General features: G+C 40.8%; 2 protein-coding genes across 3 annotated transcripts; one reads left to right on the top strand and one right to left on the bottom strand.

The window, feature by feature from the left end:
* The first annotated feature begins 305 nt into the window (after nt 1-305).
* On the top strand, nt 306-10,243 carry LOC110973570 (germ cell-less protein-like 1). Its single transcript, XM_087129939.1, has 16 exons — nt 306-658; nt 1,416-1,539; nt 1,802-1,898; nt 2,434-2,531; nt 2,647-2,693; nt 3,371-3,436; nt 3,795-3,860; nt 4,071-4,155; nt 4,377-4,461; nt 4,602-4,733; nt 4,963-5,032; nt 5,570-5,651; nt 5,929-5,990; nt 6,820-6,903; nt 7,324-7,411; nt 7,871-10,243. Exons 1-16 carry the CDS (start codon nt 528-530, stop codon nt 8,021-8,023), a joined length of 1,470 nt encoding a protein of 489 aa, XP_086986065.1. The 5' UTR covers nt 306-527; the 3' UTR covers nt 8,024-10,243.
* A 63-nt stretch (nt 10,244-10,306) lies between these two features.
* Nucleotides 10,307-19,663, bottom strand: LOC110973817 (uncharacterized). 2 transcript variants are annotated; one of them, XM_022224942.2, is made up of 15 exons: nt 19,182-19,598; nt 18,638-19,002; nt 17,876-17,934; nt 14,986-15,109; nt 14,713-14,787; nt 13,978-14,066; nt 13,475-13,548; nt 13,046-13,218; nt 12,612-12,679; nt 12,309-12,386; nt 12,136-12,196; nt 11,914-12,031; nt 11,417-11,508; nt 11,212-11,277; nt 10,307-10,696 (listed from the first exon to the last, which is right to left on the bottom strand). In XM_022224942.2, exons 2-15 carry the CDS (start codon nt 18,650-18,652, stop codon nt 10,409-10,411), a joined length of 1,380 nt encoding a protein of 459 aa, XP_022080634.1. In that variant the 5' UTR covers nt 18,653-19,002; nt 19,182-19,598; the 3' UTR covers nt 10,307-10,408. The 2 variants fall into 2 exon arrangements, with proteins under 2 accessions (XP_022080634.1, XP_086986066.1); XM_087129940.1 differs by lacking the exon at nt 12,309-12,386 and having other exon boundaries at nt 19,182-19,663.
* Nucleotides 19,664-19,902: the final 239 nt, after the last annotated feature.

The following is a 19,902-nucleotide window of genomic DNA, read 5'->3' on the forward strand; positions in this document are numbered from 1 at the left end:
AATTCAGCCAAATGTGAAAGGTTTAACCACAAGTTCACAAGCTGACTAGAAACTCGACGGTCACCTTTCCTCTTACAAGTTCATAAATTTTTCAGAAGATGATTTATCAGTTTCCTGCGTCTTTATGTCTAATTCCTTCAGTAGATTTTTGTCTATTTTTGCACACTGTCCAGCACTGTAGTGCAACGCTAACACCCTGGCAATACAACCCCCCCCCCGCCTTCATAGGCTTCACCCCGAGCCCCGCCTACGAACATTTTTTTGTATAATTAACCTATCTCTACAATGCTGTTTTTTAGCGCGGAGTACCAGCCTATGCTAGAGGGCGGAATCAACATGGCGGCTTCCACTGGCGAACTTCCGAAACATTTTTCTCTGAGACTCTGTTGTTACAAATGTGAGTTGTTTTTAATTTAAAGCTATGAATCCTCAATCCTGAGATCAGTAAGTTGGCTATTTTGTTACATAGCAAGCTATGGTCGGTGAGGGTTACTTTGAAGTCTGATTGAGGTGAAAGTCGGCAGGAAATGGGTGGCTACGTTTCGGTCCCAGGGTGGCTTGGTGGCAGAGAATTCAGTCCGAAACAGAAGAAAAAAAGGGGGCGAGATGACAGTGACGATGATAGTGAAGAGGATGAGATTATGAGAACTCCTCAGAGGTAAGTGCAAAAAAGAGACTTCTTACATGTCCTTCAGAATAACATTTTTGCTATATTAGTGTTACATGTTTGGTAATTTACTCTTACTTAAGTAGGTAATTTACTCTTACTTAAGTACTTAAGTAAGTCGCAAATCTTGTTTTCTCAGAACTGTCATGACTGTGGTGGGGTTTGACATCCATTGCACTCTAGACCTGTAAACAGGGCCCGAGGAATACTCCTCTGCCGTATACTGGGCCCTGTCCCGATTCATAGGGATTTCTTTCGAAAAATTTATCCGGGATATCCAGAGGCATAACTAAACATCCACTTGATTTTATGAGCTGAAATTGCATCGGTATGTCAGTTCACTACTTGGTGTAAACCATCTGCTAGGTTGCTAATTGTAGAAAACTTGCCTTTTCCTCCTTTGAGGGAAAAAAAGGTTTGCCGTTTTCCCACTCCGGATGAAGTTTGCCACACTTGCACAAAACTGACAGCTTTGTCCCTTTGACACTAATGCCAGAATTGGTTTCTTAAATATACAGATACAGAGATGAATGTAAATTGAATTCATTGAAATAAGTGACCAAATTCATTTCTAGATGTCTTTGTGATTCTCCACTGTTTGTGGGTAAATGCAGGATGAATTAGCTTATATTTTTAACATATTATTTTGACATAAAAAGAATGAAAAGAAATGTTTTTCACTGATGACTGACAATGCGTGGTTCTATTGCAACATATTGGAGTTTATTTATTGTTTTTCTTCTCTTAGGAAGAAGTTGAAGTCAACATCCAAGTACATTTATGACACCCTGTTTGTTAATGGAGAGAATTCAGACATAACGATCTTTGCTCTGGGAAAGGAATGGTATCTGCACAAAATATATCTCTGCCAGGTACATCCGTGTGATTTGGGAAACCAGTTTTGATTCTGATATTGATAATTCAGCTTACTTCTCTGACAACAGTTTATTGGGGGTATCTTTATGTAGCAAACATACAGGCCATTAATGCAAGGTGGAAACCGTTAAAGGTTGGTTCAGACTTAACAAAAAAGTGTCAGCTGTAAAATTTGCTCCAAGTATAAATCTGGCTTCAGTCAAAATAGGTTCACTTGAGGTGGTCTAAAGCCAAGTTGTTTTATTGGGTAACTTTCAGTCCAGCTATTTTGCCAGCATGTTCAGCGGTTCGTGGAAGGAATCTAACCTAAAGGAGATTAAGATGGATATTCCCGACAGCAACATAGATATTGCTGGTAAGATTCAGAATAACATGGATCATCTGTGTATTGGTCGTACACTAGACAGAGTCCCGACTTAATTTCATGGCTCGGTAACTTCAGAGAGATAATGCATTGTAAAACAAATATTGATATTCCACATGCCCACTTCAATTCAAGTTTCGTTTTTGAGTACTTACAAAAGCGTTGTAGGAGGAAAAGAATCTCAGGACTGTAATTCATTTGCAAGCCAGGAAAGGTGCTATTATTTTAATGGAAAAAGGAAACGGCTGTTATTTTGGATGGTATCAAGCCGGCTGATGCTTTTGAAGGTGGAACTTGTGGTAGTGGTCACAAATGGTAAATTAAAAATGAATAAGTAAGATTGGAAACTTTGCATGGTGGAGGCTAAGCTAGGCTTGACTCTCCTGAGGACGACCGGAGTATCTTGGTTAGAACGTTCGAGTTCACACTCATCTGTTCTTCTCAAAAGCACCGCGCAATATAGAAGAGATCTGTCTGAATACTTGCTCTGTATATTTTTTTTTTTTTTTGGTCATGTTTTTATCAGCACTTGAAGTGGCCTTAGGATCTTTGTATCGAGATGATGTCATGCTGGAACCTGCTAAAGTGGTCCCCATCCTGGCCGCGGCTTCACTTCTACAGCTGGTAACTAATGTCATATTAAGGGTAATTCAGTATCGGATAACTCAGACCATGCAGTTTACAATGCTATTGATGGTTCTTGTACCCCAAAGTGTGACATGCATATCTTTGGTTTTAGGATGGGCTGATTTGCCAGTGTGCCGACATCATGACAGAAACAATAAGGTAATCTTCAGTTAGCATTCAAAGCTTGTAAATTAAGTAATTCCAACCATATTTGCATGCTCTGGTTATTCAAAACTGCTCATGAATATGTACGTGTCACCATTTAAGCTGAGTTCTTGCAGTTTGTTCTTGTATGTTCACGAACAATTCGATTTGTTGTTCGTGGGTCGGCCACTCAAATGCCGGGAACATACAAGCAGCTATTGCTACTGGCAGTTAATGGCAAGCAACATGCAAAATGGCGGTGTCCATGAACGTTATTTGAGAGTTAATGTTTAGATTGACTGAATTCTTTTCTATTTAAACAGGAACATTCATTTCTGTGAAAATAATGAATGTTAATTTTGCAAAAACTTCCTGTTGTCTTAGGCTTTGTAAGCCATCTCTCGACTTTTTGCAGCTGTTCAAAAATCAACATCTCACGGGTTTCCGTGTGTAAACCGTGATGAAGAAGTGGTGTGTGATCCTGTTCAGTATTCTTGAGTCGTGTTCCCGCCGTTTGAGTGTGAGAACAAGAAACCCGTGTCAAGAACAGGCCACCTGAACTGGACCTTATTAAAGGGTTGTCTTTGTGAAAGATGTGGTGTAACATACAGCCTCATCATCAGATTGAAATATAAAATATAACTGAAACTGAAATAAGCTTTCTTTTCTTTTTATTTCCTTCTCACATAAAGCACCAAGACAGTATGCTGCTACCACACCGCTGCATCAGCCTACGGTTTAGAACTGGTCACACAAAAGTAAGTCTTTTATTATTATTATATATTTCTGGTAATGACACCAAGGATTCCTCAAAAGCGCCCCCGCGAGAAGCAGTTACAGTTTTAGAGGTGGGAGGAAACCCGAAAGGAATATTCTGGGTAAAACCCATGGCATCAGGTAGGGACTGAAAACCCAATCCACATGTGGACCGGGCCAGGATTCGAACCCGGGCCGCAGAGGTGGAAGGCGAGGAAAGAACCACTATGCCAACCTGACTCCCCCTTCACATTCCCAACCAAGCAATCATGACTAGCTGTTAACTGGGACAAAGTTATTCCTCAATGAAAATCTCAATTTCAGCTTTCTCCTGACGTTGACTTCTTTATCCTTTTTTAGCTGCATCAGCTGGTTAGAGCATAACCTGATGGACATGCAACGGGCCTCTTTGCTTCGAGAATTAAGGTAAGCTTGGATGTTGTCAGCCCTAATGCTAAAAAATCCAGCCGTACATTAGGGAAGCTTTTTGTAGTATTGAGGAAGGTAGAGCCTAATCACTATTAGGACGCATGGGGCTTGATGTTACCATCTGAGAGGCAGGCTCTATGAGTTGGAGTGAAAAGTAGGTATGTGGCTTTGTGATCAATTAACTTTTATTTAACCTTTGACCAACAGTTTAGAGTTATTTGAGAAGGTCATCAGGTCACCAAGTCTATTTGTGCTGCAAGTGGAGATGGATGTTTACTCCTTGGTCAAAAAGGTACAGACAGTTGCTTTTTTCAGTTTAGAATAGGTTTGGAAATATTCCTTTTACGAATTGCACTTGGCACAGTATAATCATACACAGCTCAAATTCAACTTTTGGTAAATGTCCTGAAGTCTGTTACAAATCAGACTTCTTGGGATGGCTAATCCACATTGATTTCATGATTTGATGGCTAATATACAAATTTGAATAACCTTGACTTTGTCTTCCTGCAGTTTGTGTTTTTGAAACTGATGCCTTCGTGGAACGGTAACTACAAAAATCTCAGCAAAGATGCAGATATGTTATTTAGGGCATACAGTAAGTACTTAGAGTTGATTAGATTTAAAGCAAGATTCAGATTATTTGTTGTTACAAAGTCATGTCAAAGACTCCAAAATTATAATAAAAACAGAAGGCACGTAAAACGTCTTGTTTGTGGTCAATCTATGGTTATTCAGAACCAGGGGAGTTCCTTGAGACGGAACGAGGCAAGAAGTATGTATCCTTATTCCGTGGCGTACGTCTGCAACACATCATCAATGACCTAGCAGCCAGCAAACATATAGAAAAAGACCACATCATAACTAACGGTAAGACAAATCGCCTCTTTGAAAATCTGAACGATTGTTTGCAGGTTATTACCCAGAAACCTAGAATGCATCCCTTGTACAGTGAAAGCAACCTCAAGGCCAATTCGAACTTATTGTATTCAGGAACAGTGATTTCTGGTGGTTGGTTGTGTAGTTGTAGAGTGACAGGCTAATACTTTTCAACTACATTGATGTATAATCCTTGTCTTATTTGCCTCCCCTCTATCAGAATGGTTGCTTCCAGTGTATCAGCAACAGTGGCAATGCATGCTGGGATTGGAGCAAGGCCTCAACCAAGGGTGAACTATAGAAAAATTATTGTACAGTTGTGTCATACATTGTGTGGACCTCTGCACAAAAGAAGTCCACATAATGTAGGGTATGATGGCGATGTGTGGACTTGCACACCTCCACACAATGTTTTCCCCTCTCTGAAAAACAGTTTCAGAGGCATTTTGGGGTCAAGGTTATTAGTGGCAAAATGAAGAGGAACAGTCCAGGAAATCACCATGAAAAATCCAGCTTGAAGGAGTTATCCTAGTGGGAGAAAAAGGAGCCTTTTTTTCCCAAGTTGCCTTAACCACAGGAGAACAAAGGAATGTCCACACTTTGTATGTAAAAACAAGTGGGGGTGTGTGTGTCATGTGTGTATGTAGAAATGGTTCATTGTGTCTGTGAAGAAATACAGAAATACTTCATTTCAATACCGTCTCAAAGGATGTAAGTCTTCATTTTTGATGACAGAATTCACCTTAGCCCTTTGTGACTGCTGTACAGTGCCACACAAAGCTAAATTTGGCTTCGTCTTCTGTCTTGCTGTTTTGAAATGTCCACAGACCGACAGAAGAAGCCGTTTCAGCTGAGACGTTTAATCAGTTGTCTCTACGCTGTGGCCGAGTCATCTCAAGAGAAACAGATGTAAGTCAAACAATTTTCACGATCCTAAGTTTGGGCATTCACAACGCGAAACATCACCAAATATTGAGACCATTTTTTGACACTGAACTGCAACCATCCTTTCCTTTTTCACATTTACTGCTCTCTTCTTAAGTTTCAAAGTATCAGCTTTGGAGAAAATGGAGAAAATATCAACTGGAAAAGTTATAGAAAATGCATCAATTTCATGAAACGAGCACAGTGGCATAAAGTTGAAATACTGAAGCTTTTATGAGTTGGTGTTTTGTTTTTTCCTCAGTACTGTTGGAGATGGACTGGTTATAATTATGGAATGGATGTGCTCTTCACATTTGCAAATAGGTCAGTAAATAGTTGGCCACTACGCCTTTCACCCCATGGCCTCCTCCCCTACCACTTTCTCCATCCCCTATCCCTGCACTACGTGTCTTCTCATAGTGGCAGGGTAGCCTCATGTTCCCATCCCCTATCCCTGCACTACGTGTCTTCTCATAGTGGCAGGGTAGCCTCATGTTCCCATCCCCTATCCCTGCACTACGTGTCTTCTCATAGTGGCAGGGTAGCCTCATGTTCCCATCCCCTATCCCTGCACTACGTGTCTTCTCATAGTGGCAGGGTAGCCTCATGTTCCCATCCCCTATCCCTGCACTACGTGTCTTCTCATAGTGGCAGGGTAGCCTCATGTTCCCATCCCCTATCCCTGCACTACGTGTCTTCTCATAGTGGCAGGGTAGCCTCATGTTCCCATCCCCTATCCCTGCACTACGTGTCTTCTCATAGTGGCAGGGTAGCCTCATGTTCCCATCCCCTATCCCTGCACTACGAGTCTTCTCATAGTGGCAGGGTAGCCTCATGTTCCCATCCCCTATCCCTGCACTACGAGTCTTCTCATAGTGGCAGGGTAGCCTCATGTTCCCATCCCCTATCCCTGCACTACGTGTCTTCTCATAGTGGCAGGGTAGCCTCATGTTCCCATCCCCTATCCCTGCACTACGAGTCTTCTCATAGTGGCAGGGTAGCCTCATGTTCCCATCCCCTATCCCTGCACTACGTGTCTTCTCATAGTGGCAGGGTAGCCTCATGTTTTTTTCACTATGACAATGTTTGTAGTTTGATACCAACATGGAAACAATTGGATTCACATCCAGATTGGTTTATCTCTCGACCACAGGTTACTCATCTTCCGTCGAAACACCGTCACTCATCCAGTGCTTGCCAGCGTCAGTCTGCAGAACACACGCAACATTATGTTCAGGTAAGACATCATTCACTCACCAAACAGACTAGGTTGTAGTTTAAAGTTAGTTAAACAAAAGCTTGAAGCTGGAAAATTGCAATTTTGATTAGACTTGGCTAAATATTGACAAGAGACTGAAGAGAGTTCAGTTTGTAGTACTAATGCTCAGGTCACATTTAAGGAACATTTCTAAATCCTCAGCTGTGCAGGGGCTTCAAGCCTCATGTAAAGCAAGAGTGGCCTACCTACTGCCTTCCTCAATCCTGCAAAATCCTCCAAAACCTGATGGATTTTGAAAGATCAAGAGGGATAAAAGTTGCATGTTTGCAAATCACAGTCAGATTGAGGAATCTTCATCTGTTATTCAGTTTTTGTTTCATCTCTAGAAGTGAATGCAAGTTTATGTCAATGTTTTTCCGTCCTTTGCTATATATCCAGGGTACGTGTGATTTCCTACGACAGCCAGGGACATGTCCTCTACCAGAAGAGGAGTCATCTGAAGGTATTGAGCCTCAGTAAGGATGAGGTAAGCCCCAAATCAGTCTGATCAAGTCATCAGCTTTCTTTGCAGTGTGAATGATTTGGTTTAGAACCAGTTTCTGTTCATTCACAGCCATGTCCAAAAATGGACATTATTGTCTTTGGCTACGGCTACACACTATGGTATACTAATGCCAAAAGCAGAAGCTGTAGCCACCAAATATCCAATGCGGGTACATCCATACTTTTTGTGAATAGCACCCTCAAGTGTTTATGCACCAAGACTATAGAGCTAGATCACAGCTCATTTGGTAGAGCACTCAAACAGCAGTACAGGTGATTGTAGGCTCAATTCCTGGCCTAGATTCTCCACTAATTCTGGTTGAAAGATCTTTCAGACAAATGTTTGATGTCTTAGTGTATATCGCACCCCCCCCCCCCCCCGGAAGTGGTTGTGTCATACCAATTTTGTAAGCAGTTGTAAATACATGTATTTCTTCACCAGGAAGCTGTAGTCCTCAACATTGACAAGCACGTACAGTTCCCCATGCGAGTTAGCGTCAACATGCTCTGCACCACCCCAACTGGAATGGAAGAGTCCGCAGAGGACCCGGCCCCAGCCCCAAGCCAACCAATCGGGAGAGAGGAAGATTTATGAAAGTAAGAAATCCTGGACTTTGTTGTCTTTAAATCAGTTCAGTCTTTAAATTATTTCAAACTGTGATTGGCTGCTGACATACATGACACCTGCTTGCTCATCAGTGCAGAGTGCACTGTTTATTTCATTTTTTGCTTGCGGCCAATTGTTTGTTTAACCCTAAGTCTCCTCAATTCTCCAAAATCCTTCGGGCTCTGTTGGAGGATTTTGGAGGATTGAGGGTGAATGGCAAAAGTGCATGGCTGATTGCGAAGGATGCCATGTGTGAAGGTCGTGGGTTACTAACATTAGACCTTGTGTTGTTTTTGCTTAGCCATGCATAAATTCAGCCCGATATTTCTTTTGAATCAACCACACTGCTCAAGAATGCCATTCGCATTGCCTCAACATAATGACAGGAATTGCCGCAGGCTTTTAAAGGATTGAGGCAGTAGGCACACCTCCTAGTAACATTTTCAAGAAATTTTGGAGGATTTTGGAGGATTGAGGGAGAATCCAATTTTTTCGCCCCCGAAATTGGAGGATTGAGGAGGGTTCCTAGGAAAAAGGGCCTGGGGGTGAGGGTTAATTGATAAAGCCGGGAAAAAAAGAAGGCCCTTTAATCCATTCATGCCCAACGAAGTATCCAGGTTGATCCAAATAAGAAGTATGTGTAACAATATGGTTCATTTGGATGCCTCTCGAATGGCATCCAGAGATATAAAAAATGATCAAAAGTTGTACTTATAAAAATTTCATTCATCGATCATCTTCTTGAGACATGCTTGACTCAAAGCACAACATTTTGTCTTGTGACAAATATTGTAGATTTCTAGCACAATATTGACCATAGTACTGCCAACTAAACTGCAAAAAACTTCTCTTCAAGTATACAGATACAAATTTTTAAATTTGACAAAAACACTGTTCCGTTCAGTAACCTGGTAAAGGATGCCATTCTAAATTGAGAAAACTTTGATTATGTCACCATTTGTGGGGTAACAACATGCAAGAAATACAACAGTAAGACTTTTACCGTTTAGTTGCAAACTACAAAATCAAAAAAATAGCAGGTTGTTTGTACATATTTATTTGTAATAAGTTTTGTGTAGAATAATTTAAAATGGTTTTATGTGTATTAATTTTCTTCTTAATGCTTGTCTTCATACCTGTGACACCGTGCCACAGAACACACTGAAAATTCTGAAATCACTGTTGAAGTTTTTTTGGGGTTTTGAAATAAAGACTTTTATTGTCTTGATTTTCTTGTAGAAATAGAACTTGTTTGTGAAATTTATGGAACCACACCTCCCTTCTTTAAATGTTCTGACTCAAATAAGGGTTTATTTCAATGGCCTGCTTAATGACCTTTAAATTCTTCTTGAGCTAGAACCCAATTTTTTAACATTTTGTTTTCAAGTTACCAAAAAAAATAAAACTAATCCTCCCTTTTTTCAGGAAATTAGAGCATTTGAAGAAATTGCTTTCATTTAAACAATCTGGGATTAAATCTTCACGAAAAAAAACAATGAGCCTATGATATGAAGACGTTTTTATAAATGCAGGGTAATAAATATGAGTTTAAAGTTGTATTAAATAACTTATTGGTTTGACAAGTATCCATGAAGTTTACTTATCTCTGGGCTTTCTTCTTGATTTGAGACATTAGTTTCCAATTTTCAAGTGAAATTTCTTTGCTCTAATCACAGGATATTGGTAAGGATGATATCTTGACCTGCCAAAAGTCCGTGTTAGAGGTTTCGTTAGTGTTTTCATTGGAAAAGAACCAACATAACTTACACAAGTCAAATGTGTTTATTTTTATGGACCCAACTGATTGTTTGTCTGGTTGAAAACCAAGGTGCGTAACTTTTTTCCTTGTGCTTTAGACCAACAAAATGAAAAAAAAAAAGATTGGAAAGAACATACACATGGGTAAAAGATTTTGTGTACACTTAAACTTCGTGGTCAGAGTAGAAGCAGTAAAATATAACATCCATTTTTTTAGTTTATCATATTGGCTAACAAGACTTTGTCAGGCTCCAGCCCCCTCAAGTCATTAAGTCTCTTGCAGAAATAGAGTTTGGATAGCAGACTTGACCTGACTGTAGTCACATGTAGTATAAAATGTAGCCGCTTGCTACAACAGTACAAGGTCAGACTGTGTCTGAAAGAGGCATTCTGAAAGAGGTTTTTGTCTGGTTGAAGACAGAATATTGAAATGGAAGTTTGTCCATCAGATTTGATGTGGTTGTAGTCCTGTTTTGATTTGTTGCTTGAAAGCTGAGCAGGTTGATACGGACTTTGGTCTGGTCCCAGTCACCCAGGATGTGTTTTCTGCTGCTTGCATGTTGGATAACAGACCCTGGTCAGGTTCAGTTGATCCACAGTCCATTATGTGTTGCCTTAAGGAGGTTGGGTGACAGACTTGCGTCTAGCCCCTGTCACCACTGTAGACAGCGTCTGTTGCTTGTAGTGCTGCCAGTCTGTATGGGCCTGCAGGTGCTCCTGCAACGTTTCTTGAAGTGGGTATGGACGGACGATCTCCTTCAGGTGACGGATGACGTACTGGTTGGCGTGTTCCAGGAAGAATCTCTTGTTCAGCATGATGACCTCTGCACCCCGGCTGACCAGACTGAGGCTAGGCTGCCTGGCATCGATTATCCCAGCCTCAGAGCACAGGAATGGCAGGCCCTACCAAGGTTGGAAAAGGGAGGTGGATTTTCACATCAGTTTTACTGGATGAAAAGTATGTCAGCAGAGAAAATGGCAAAGGTAATACACGATGCATATTCATGTATACTCGGTGTTTGTCCAAGAGCTTGCGAAAAAAATTCACAAGCTTACTCGAACTCATGACCTCCTGTTTACTAGTGCAGATGTCTCCACCACTGACCTTGCCAGGGTGGGCTGGCCAGTCCAAGTCAGATGTAGCAGCAGGTACCTCAAACTATTTCAAGATGTAGTTTTTAACAGTCTTGGACAAGCACTGAGTATACAGTGTTCATGAATATACATGATGAACATTGTACGATGTTTATGAATGTATATGAAAATAAGGGCAAACCCACAATTGAAATTAATATCTCCCCAACGCAAAGTACATCTTGAAAGGTAATACATTTGAATTTCATTCATTCCTCCGTTAATAACCTCTGTGGTCATGTAAGAAGTACATGTACTTTTCACGATTTCAGGCGTTTACTTACAAAAACATCCTTTGGTAGCAACATGTCCAGTTGGACAAAGACAACCTTCTTGTCACCATCTCTAGACTGAAATAATAAGGAAGTGAAGCAAAACATACAGACAGCATTGAAGTTACCAGGTGTCAAAATACCAGAAACCTTCAAGCAAAGTCCCATCAGGTACCTGTATTGCCCTTCAAAGTTAGCCCTGTGGAAACTGACTTACCCTTGTATCATCAAGTGATGAAGGCACCCTCAGACTGCTCAGGTCTGGTTCCTTGACTGATGATCGCCGTCTTCGACTGTCGATTTTGGGACCTGTAAACAACAAATTCAAGGGCACTGACTCTGTGGTACATGTATGTACACTGGTTTGAGAATAAATTAAGAACAGTTGAAAAAATCAGTCACTGATTGCGAACAATTAATAAGAATTTCCTAATTGTTGCCTTGCAAAAAGGTTAGACAATGAAAATTACACCACAACGGTTAAGTTAAAACTTTTCTTGGCTTGGATGCTCATATACATCATCAGTGGTGGTTTAAGGAGAGTTTAAAGATGTTTAAGTAGTATTACTTTCATGGGCCCTCATTTTGGTGTGTTCCTTTGCAAACATGCTTCCAGTTTGTGCCCATTCAGATGAAAACCACTAGTTTTTGTTTTAATACAAAGTCTATAATAAATGTTGTCACTAAATGTCTTCTTCATGCCCTTAGACTCACCAACATTGAGTCCATTGGGAGCAAATTTCTCGTTCATGTTGGGGTCAAGGATCGTGCTACTTCGTCTCTGCTGCCCTGGTCTGGCTTCTGACAATTCCTTGATCACTTGGCAAGAACCCTGGAATATGAACAGATACTGAAATCCATAAATGGAATTCCATTAACTGTGGTGATATATCATGTAGAATGTGTAGAAAAGGAGATTTACAATGAGTAACTTACAGACTTGACAATGTACAGCCAGTCTGACTGGTTGCTGTCCGTGGAAATAACTGCCCCTCGTCTGCAAAGAAGATTAAATTAGAAACTTACATTGCGTTTGAGAGGACATGGTCTTTGGTAGGCACTGATGACTTTACATGGCTTGGTTGATCTGAATTTGCATTGTTACCTACTTGAAATAATGGAAGAGTCCCATCTGGGGATGATCATTGAGTTTCCGCACGGGCCATCCCTTCAAAAAAGGGAGTATCCTGAACAAGAACAAATTAAGGTTTTTAAAAATCACGACCTATTGTAATAGTCAATATTTGCGATGCTTACAGTTCTGTGTGGGATACATTTATATGTTCAACACACGTGAGATAGGAAAACACCTTGTTTTTAAAGCAGCCAAAGGCTGAAGAAGGAGTTGTAGGGGGTGTGGGTTCCGCCTCCTTCAGTGATTATTTGTTCAGCTTTTGCATGAACCAACATACCTCAGGAATTTCAGATGTTCCATCTCTTTTCCATGATCACCTTCACCCATAAACATGTCAAAGAAATCCTACAATGGACAAAAACCCAGATAAAAGTAAAAGAAACCCTGTTAAGTCATGGCTTTCACTTTTGTTTGAATATCAAAATGTTTACATGTTTATTAAATTTTTTTTTTCATTTTACTTTGACTTGAGTCAAAGTATTGGTATTGCCGGATATTAACCGGTCTCTAAGAAGTGAAATGGTATGACACTCTAACCGGTTACCTGCATTGTTGGTTCAGACGTATGTTTTCATGATAAAGGTACATGCATAATGTAATGTACCGCAAAGACAACAATATTTGGCAAATTCATATAGTTGTTTGGAATATGACACATATTGTATGTTGTTCTGAGCTAGAGCAGCTTTCATATTCACAATAAATCCCTACCTCCATCTCTATTGCGATGAGCTCACAGGGCACCTCGGCGGTGATGGTGTGAGTTCGTTTGATGCTATGCAGTAGTTCTCGTTCTCCGAAGCATTCTCCCTTGCGTAAGATCTGCACCACTTTGGCCGTGGGTTCCTTGCTCACCGGATCCACACCAGAACATGTCACAGCAGCTAGACACGAAGCCAGTCGTGACAAAGAATTTTACAAACTCTCCAAAAATATTGGAGAAATAGGCTCTTCTCTATTTTACGAGTAGGCCTAATCACTTTGCAGCGGAATAGAGAAGTTCTGAAGCTAAATATAAACGTTGATCCTTGAAAAAAAACCCCGGATGGATGGATGGTGCGTTTTTTATTTGATGAACCACATTTTCCTTTAACTTGTAAGTCACGCGCCGGAGTGGGGGGGGATTGAAGATTATCTTACCCGATCCAGTGATGAGGAAGTAGAAAATTTCAGCATTATGACCCTCACGAATGATGACCCTCTTGGCTGGAATACTGTAAACAAAAAATCCAAAATATGACCCTTATGCAGTGGCCAAAAAAGTTGCAAATGGTTTTGACCCCGCTGGGCCTCTCCTTCGTTTGAGGCTACGGACGGCAGCTATCTTTCTGGTCAGTGGGATATGCCCAAAAGGTCTACTTATGGAACAAAAACCACTGATTGGGAAGATGGCAGCCACGCTTAACCTCTGAAATAATCTGTTCTGTTATTTCTGTCGTTTTCTCTTATACTTTTGTAAACTTACGTGTATATCAAGCATTCCATTACCTGTAGCAGCTTGAAGTAGTGTAGGGTACGTGCGTGTAAAGACAACACTTCGATGGAGTGCGATGTGTTTCTGAGCAAGACACTTGGAGCATTGATAATAATTTATGGATAAGCACTTTATCATTGCCGATGTCTCTGGGGAAGCAGCAACTTACTTGTAGAAGAATGCCACACGCACCAGTTTCTCCTGGATGTGCAGAGGATATTCAGCAAAAGATGAGATAGACTGTAGACCATGGAGAGCCTTGGCAGACAAAAATAAGTGATGAAAAATACTGGACAGATTTAGAATGTTTGAATTTATGAAGACCTATATACACTGTACAGCAAAAGAAACTTGCCACTTCTGTCAAAGGCCACATATAAAAATTTACTCCATAGAAATAAACAATTTTTGTGCACAGGTATGCTGCAATACCCCTTACTAATCACATAGTGGAGAGTGCTTTTGTGTGTGACGTTTGATTCAGTAACCAAGTTGCTGTGCATGTCAATTTCTTCTTTGTTATAAAGATAATCACTTGCTTTTGGGCATGTGATTAGTAAGGGGTATTGCAGCATACCTGTGTACAAAAATTGTTTATTTCCATGGAGTGAATGTTTATGTGTGGCCTTTGACAGAAGTGGCTAGTTTCTTATGCTGTCCATTGTACATGTACTTTCCTGTCATTGCATCACAACCGATGAAAACTCTCAGACACAATTCCCAACACATCTTAATTGTTTGTACCATAACTGAATTCGTAACATTTTCATTGAAATCCTGCAGGTGGCTTATCCTCATAGGACCATTGTTCTTTGGCATGTTTAGCCCCAGTCTTCCCCTACCTCATAAGCCCTCCCTCCTTGAGGGCGTCTGTCTTCCAGTTTGCATACCCTTTGTTGCTTACCAGTTGTAACTGGGCAGGTGTTCTGTCTTCTTGTTCCAGGCTTAGTACGTTCTTCACATCTTGCGTGATGCGCGTCTAGTCATTTTAGAAACAACATTTCCAATATCCGTAAATAAGAAGCGCAGATGGCATCAGTTCAACTCAGTAAGACCATTCAATCGTTTTTAAAACCCTTGAAACTTGGTGATTTCCCACAAATATATTTATTTCAAATAAAAATAATCTTGTTGTCGAAAATCAAAACAAAAGAAAACGTAGGTAAAGAGATGTTACCTCTCTCTTTGCGCGGAAATACTTTTTATCGAAGGTCAGTTGTTCGATGGTCACTCCATCCACGCCCTCGATGTGAGAATTGAAGGACAAGACCTGGTCCTCTTCCTCCACTTCGGCCGTACCCCTGTAACAATTTTGTTCGCGAAGTTAGCCAGTCAAATCAAATCGTTTCTAAACAAAACCAACAGTTTAAATCATCAAGTCCAGTCACAACCTGTTCAAAATGAACTGCAACTTTTCCATTCCTTTTTAAGTTTGCAATCGTTCATCCCCGGCCACTTGACCCCATACTCATGGTTTTACTTTTAAGGGATTAGACAAATGTTCTGTATCAGAGTGAAACTAAAGATACACAGTCCATGCTCGCCTGAAAAAAACTCCCGCCTTATAACGATCGTGATGACGATGATCCAAAGACATCAAAACTTGAATAAATGGAATCAGTGAAAGAAAAACAACCACGTGATACACTTTTGATTTTCCAAGAATGATTTCGTTATTTCAGAGGAGATGGATGTTTGCTCATACTTTGACATTTATTTTATTGAAAAAAAAAAGCTGCCTGAGGTAAATAAACGGAGTTTGAATTAGTAACATCACCAAAACAAAATTAAGCGAGGATATTTGCCTGCTGGTGTAACTGTTTATACAACCAAGTCACTGACATTTTCTGCAGCCAAAAAAAAAAAGGTTTAAAGCAGTCGTCTCCCTGGAGATCTCGAAACAAAAACAGCCTGGAAGTGTTTGACGATGCAAAAATAACACCAAACTTTACAATTACTACGTGCTAAAGAGGGGAACGACTTGTCAAGAAATTACTAAATATGCTTTCCGGGTATAGCGACAGCGTCAACAAATTCGCACATACATGTAGATAATAATGCGTCGGTGGTCGGCGTAATTTTTGACTTCGAGCGAGAAAAAATGCCACTAAGTAAACAGGAACTAGCTTTCGTTTTCTGGGGTTTCAATCTAAGGGAGTAAACACAGAAGTGACAACTTAGCGACTGGGGCGGTTCATTAGAAGGTCTCCGTCGTTTTTGGCGTCCTGTGGTTGTAAACATGACCTCAGGACAGCAGAAAATTGTGCTTTTGTGTCACCCTTCGTAGCTGCGAGTTGAGCCAGTAACGCGCACCTAACCTAATAAATGTGACAGGTTTGACATCGACACGATAATTGAGTCGTAAAACCAAACAAAATTGACACCTGTCTAAACTTGTGTTTCTTGTATTCCACTTCGATTAATATATAAACCATGTTATTTTCCGCCTGTGGTTTCGTAAAATATCGGAACTGCAGCGGATGACGCTACAGGGGTCCGAAAACTCAATTTTTACTCTGCAGATAGTCGGGAAATTAACTATTCTCCGAAAATCTTGCAGGATCATTTTGCGAAACAGCCATTCAGACAAACCAGTACTAAGCAGAAGGCACTCACAAATTTATTTTGAATTTGCTTTTCTGTTCTTGCGATTTCTTATTTTCAGTTTTTAAAGTAACCGAAGATAAAAACGGTACCGGTACTCAACTACGGTGCACTCGTGGACAGTTTCCACTGTAAAATAATCCATAAAGAATCGAAGCTGGTGGTTTGGTCATCAAACTTTGCCAACTCACTGCCGTATACACAATTCGACAGGAGGCTTGTCGTCTTTTTTGGAGAGGGAACCTTGGTGGGTCATCGTCATTATTATAGTGTGGATTTAGCGGAAGCCATGAAAGTGACGCGCCGTTGTCCTGGCTTCAAACTCCGAGTCGGTTGGCATCGAAGCGACACATGATACGTGCGTGGCCTCTGTTTTCCGTAACAAACACTGCATGTACATGTCCATGTATGTTGTTCCAGTTGCAGACGCTACAACTGAGTTACTGCTTGTCGCAGTGAACGGAGAAGAAATGATTTGCCTTAAAGAGATCGCAATATCGACCACCCCCCCCCCACCAGGCTGAAAGCACACAGAAAGACTTTGAATGACTTTTATTGGGGAAACTATACAAGTCAAGCAGACGCTATTGAATTATTGTCCGTATAAGCCGCCAAAGCTCTGTGTACAGAGCAACCTGAGACTAAAGTCTCAAAAAACAGTTTGGTCTTGGAAGTGGTCGTCCCCAAATTATCCACTTTGGTCAGCTTTGCGGGCGTGTCGTCTCATAACTCATAGGTTTATTGCATTAGAAATTGTGTTAGGCTTGCCATCAAGCCCGGATGTGCATTGTGTGTTCGGTTCCCGTTTGAGACAGGCGTTGGCATGGAGACAGGAAACCATACAAGCCAAAAAGAACAGAAAAACAGCTATATGAATGAGATGTGAACAGGCGAGGTAGAACGGAAGGCAAACTGGCTATTTCCCAAGTTTTGGCTTTGTTTGAGACTTTGGCATAATCGTGGACGCGTTTATTGTTCAGATGAAAATAAATACAGCGTGTCTCAAAATGTGGCTTCATGTTACGAGGTTTTACTAATGCAAAAAAACCCGGAGTTGCCTTGAGTTGGGGGGAGGTGTTCATCTCAGGGAAACTAATTAACGAAACCAAATCAGAGCTCCGTTATGAAATCTGCGAATGGGCCAGTGTACGATATTGGTCTCAAGATACCTGCCAGTTCCTTTCAAACAAATTGTGCTTTTTAGGAGAGTTTCTCCTGGGATCAAACGTCAGACTCTTTTTGATGTCTCCTGTCGACCCCTTTATTTTAGGGCATTAAGTCAAAAAATGTCAACCTGCAATGTTGGGTTTTGCCTGTCGCCGAAGTAGGACTGCACACTAACGTGTGATGAGAAAAATGTACTGATTTGTTCTCTTGGTAAAGTTTCAATCAGTTACCACCCGAAATTGGGTCGTGACGATTTAATAACTGTATATCTGTTATCATGACAACGGAAAACTTACCTGTTCAGGGTAATCTGCATGATGATCATGCGCACTGCTCGGATGAACTTCCATCTCGCCTGTGAAAGATAAAACAACAAAACGAGGGAAATCACAAGATGGACATCAAATATCAAATTAACAAAACGGATGAGTACAGCGTCATGGGTCAGACTTTGGTCCAATGGATGGACCAATATATTGACGGATTAATGAACATCATTGTTATGGGACCGTCAGTCATTTTCTCTTGAAGAGGACACGTGCTGTCCCTGTTTATATCGATCGATCTGGAGGAGAAATAGATATATAAACCAAACGAGTCTCGAATTCACAGAATTGAAATCTCCCCAGGTCAATTTGTAAAGATTGAGACATAAACGACCATACATACCTGTATGAAAGGCTGTAGTACGCCGATTTTGTTAACTCAGAAAAAGGATCTTCTACGGAATTCTCTCTTTTATCCAAGAGTAAAATTCCACTGTACAACAACTTAAAATTGGGACCGTTATTTATGAAAATGCCACTAGATCTTGCCGAAAGAGGTTGATCAGGACTTTCAGCTGGACAGAGTTAAATTTTCCTCTTTGGAAATAAAACCAGTGGCGTAGAAGCATTTCCACGGGTTAGATGTTATCAACAGAAAATTTAAAACTCACAAGTCTCACACAAATACTTTGCAAATGAAAAGATGCTTATGATCGTCAACCAAGTTCACGGCGTCAAAACAAGCTTGACTTATTTGTCAGGATACGTATACCCCAAAACTGATTATCTTACTTCTTTTGGTGTCATTATCGGTTCAAATTCTGTCTAGACCGCCATATCACAGTTTCCCAGCTTTCCAAATGGACAGTAATAATTCTAGTTATTGTTCCATGGGATTGATGTGTTGCGACAATGTCGCCTGTTCGTGTCAGTCACTCGTTCCGGTAGCTCTACCGTTGTAACCTGTGCAGAATTTCGGATTATACTCCGCACTCGTCGGTATTGTTCTGACGGAAGCCTCTTCCCTCTAAAGCTATTAGAACTCTGTAAATCTCCAAGATGTCGACAGATTAAAGGGCAGGTGCCATCCTTCAAGAGGATACTAACATCTTAGGCCTTCTTTTCCATAGCGTCAGACTGATTCACTTTATACCCCTCTGCAAAAGAAAAAAATATTCATTTTTCATGGTTTTGATTAACTTTTGCTTTCGAAGCAGTCTTCGGGATTCTTGGCTCAAACTAAGGAATTTCTTTGTTCTTTTTAAAGACACTTTGGAAGTACCATTCAAATCAAGAAAGGGTGTTACAATAAATTTCCAGTTGATGATATAAATACCTTGCAAGTTCAGCTTCCTTGAAAACAGACTGATGATTTGATGTCATCAAACGCACCTCTCGTTTACTAATTGGAAAACCACAGTTTCTGTTCTTTCACAACGTGATGACGCATCCCCCGAGCAAATCAGCGCTTGCTCCCTGGAGTCACAATTTTTTCCACTTAAGAAACTTGTTTCTTACTTGGAAAACGTGTTTCCTGATTGATTCCAAGCTCTAAAGGCGTATAATTCAATTTATTCTCCCTCGGAATGACATTCCTTGTTACAGTCTGTGTTCTTGTCACGGAAATAACTCCTGAATGATCTCCTACTTCACGGTGGTCAACAAACAGCCGTGTGCGCTCAATTATTGCGTGCCAGGGACATACACACTGATTTTCATCCCGTCGAGAAAGGGCGGATCACCTGGACACTGACTTGGATAACAAAGGCACCAGCGGAGCGTGGTTTCGAACAGGTTTGCGAACGTGGTAACTTACGTAACTGGATACAAAAGGCAATGATGATTTGTCAGGGGAGAAGATTGGTGGATAAATCCGGGTTATAGCCCGTGGCAAATTTGTTTCTCTTGTGGAGAAGTGATAGGACTATCGTGAGTTTTGAAGGTCCGCTTGTCGATGACATCGCCAAATTTAAACCGAGGTCGTGGTGTCAAAACCATACAACTACCTGTGTAAAGCGCAATGCCGCTGTCTGTTTTGGATCTTAATATCAAAGTGA

Source organism: Acanthaster planci, linkage group LG19 (genome assembly GCF_054643075.1).
Source record: "Acanthaster planci isolate LZ-2023a linkage group LG19, COTS_SCS, whole genome shotgun sequence".
Taxonomy (NCBI): Eukaryota; Metazoa; Echinodermata; class Asteroidea; order Valvatida; family Acanthasteridae; genus Acanthaster; species Acanthaster planci.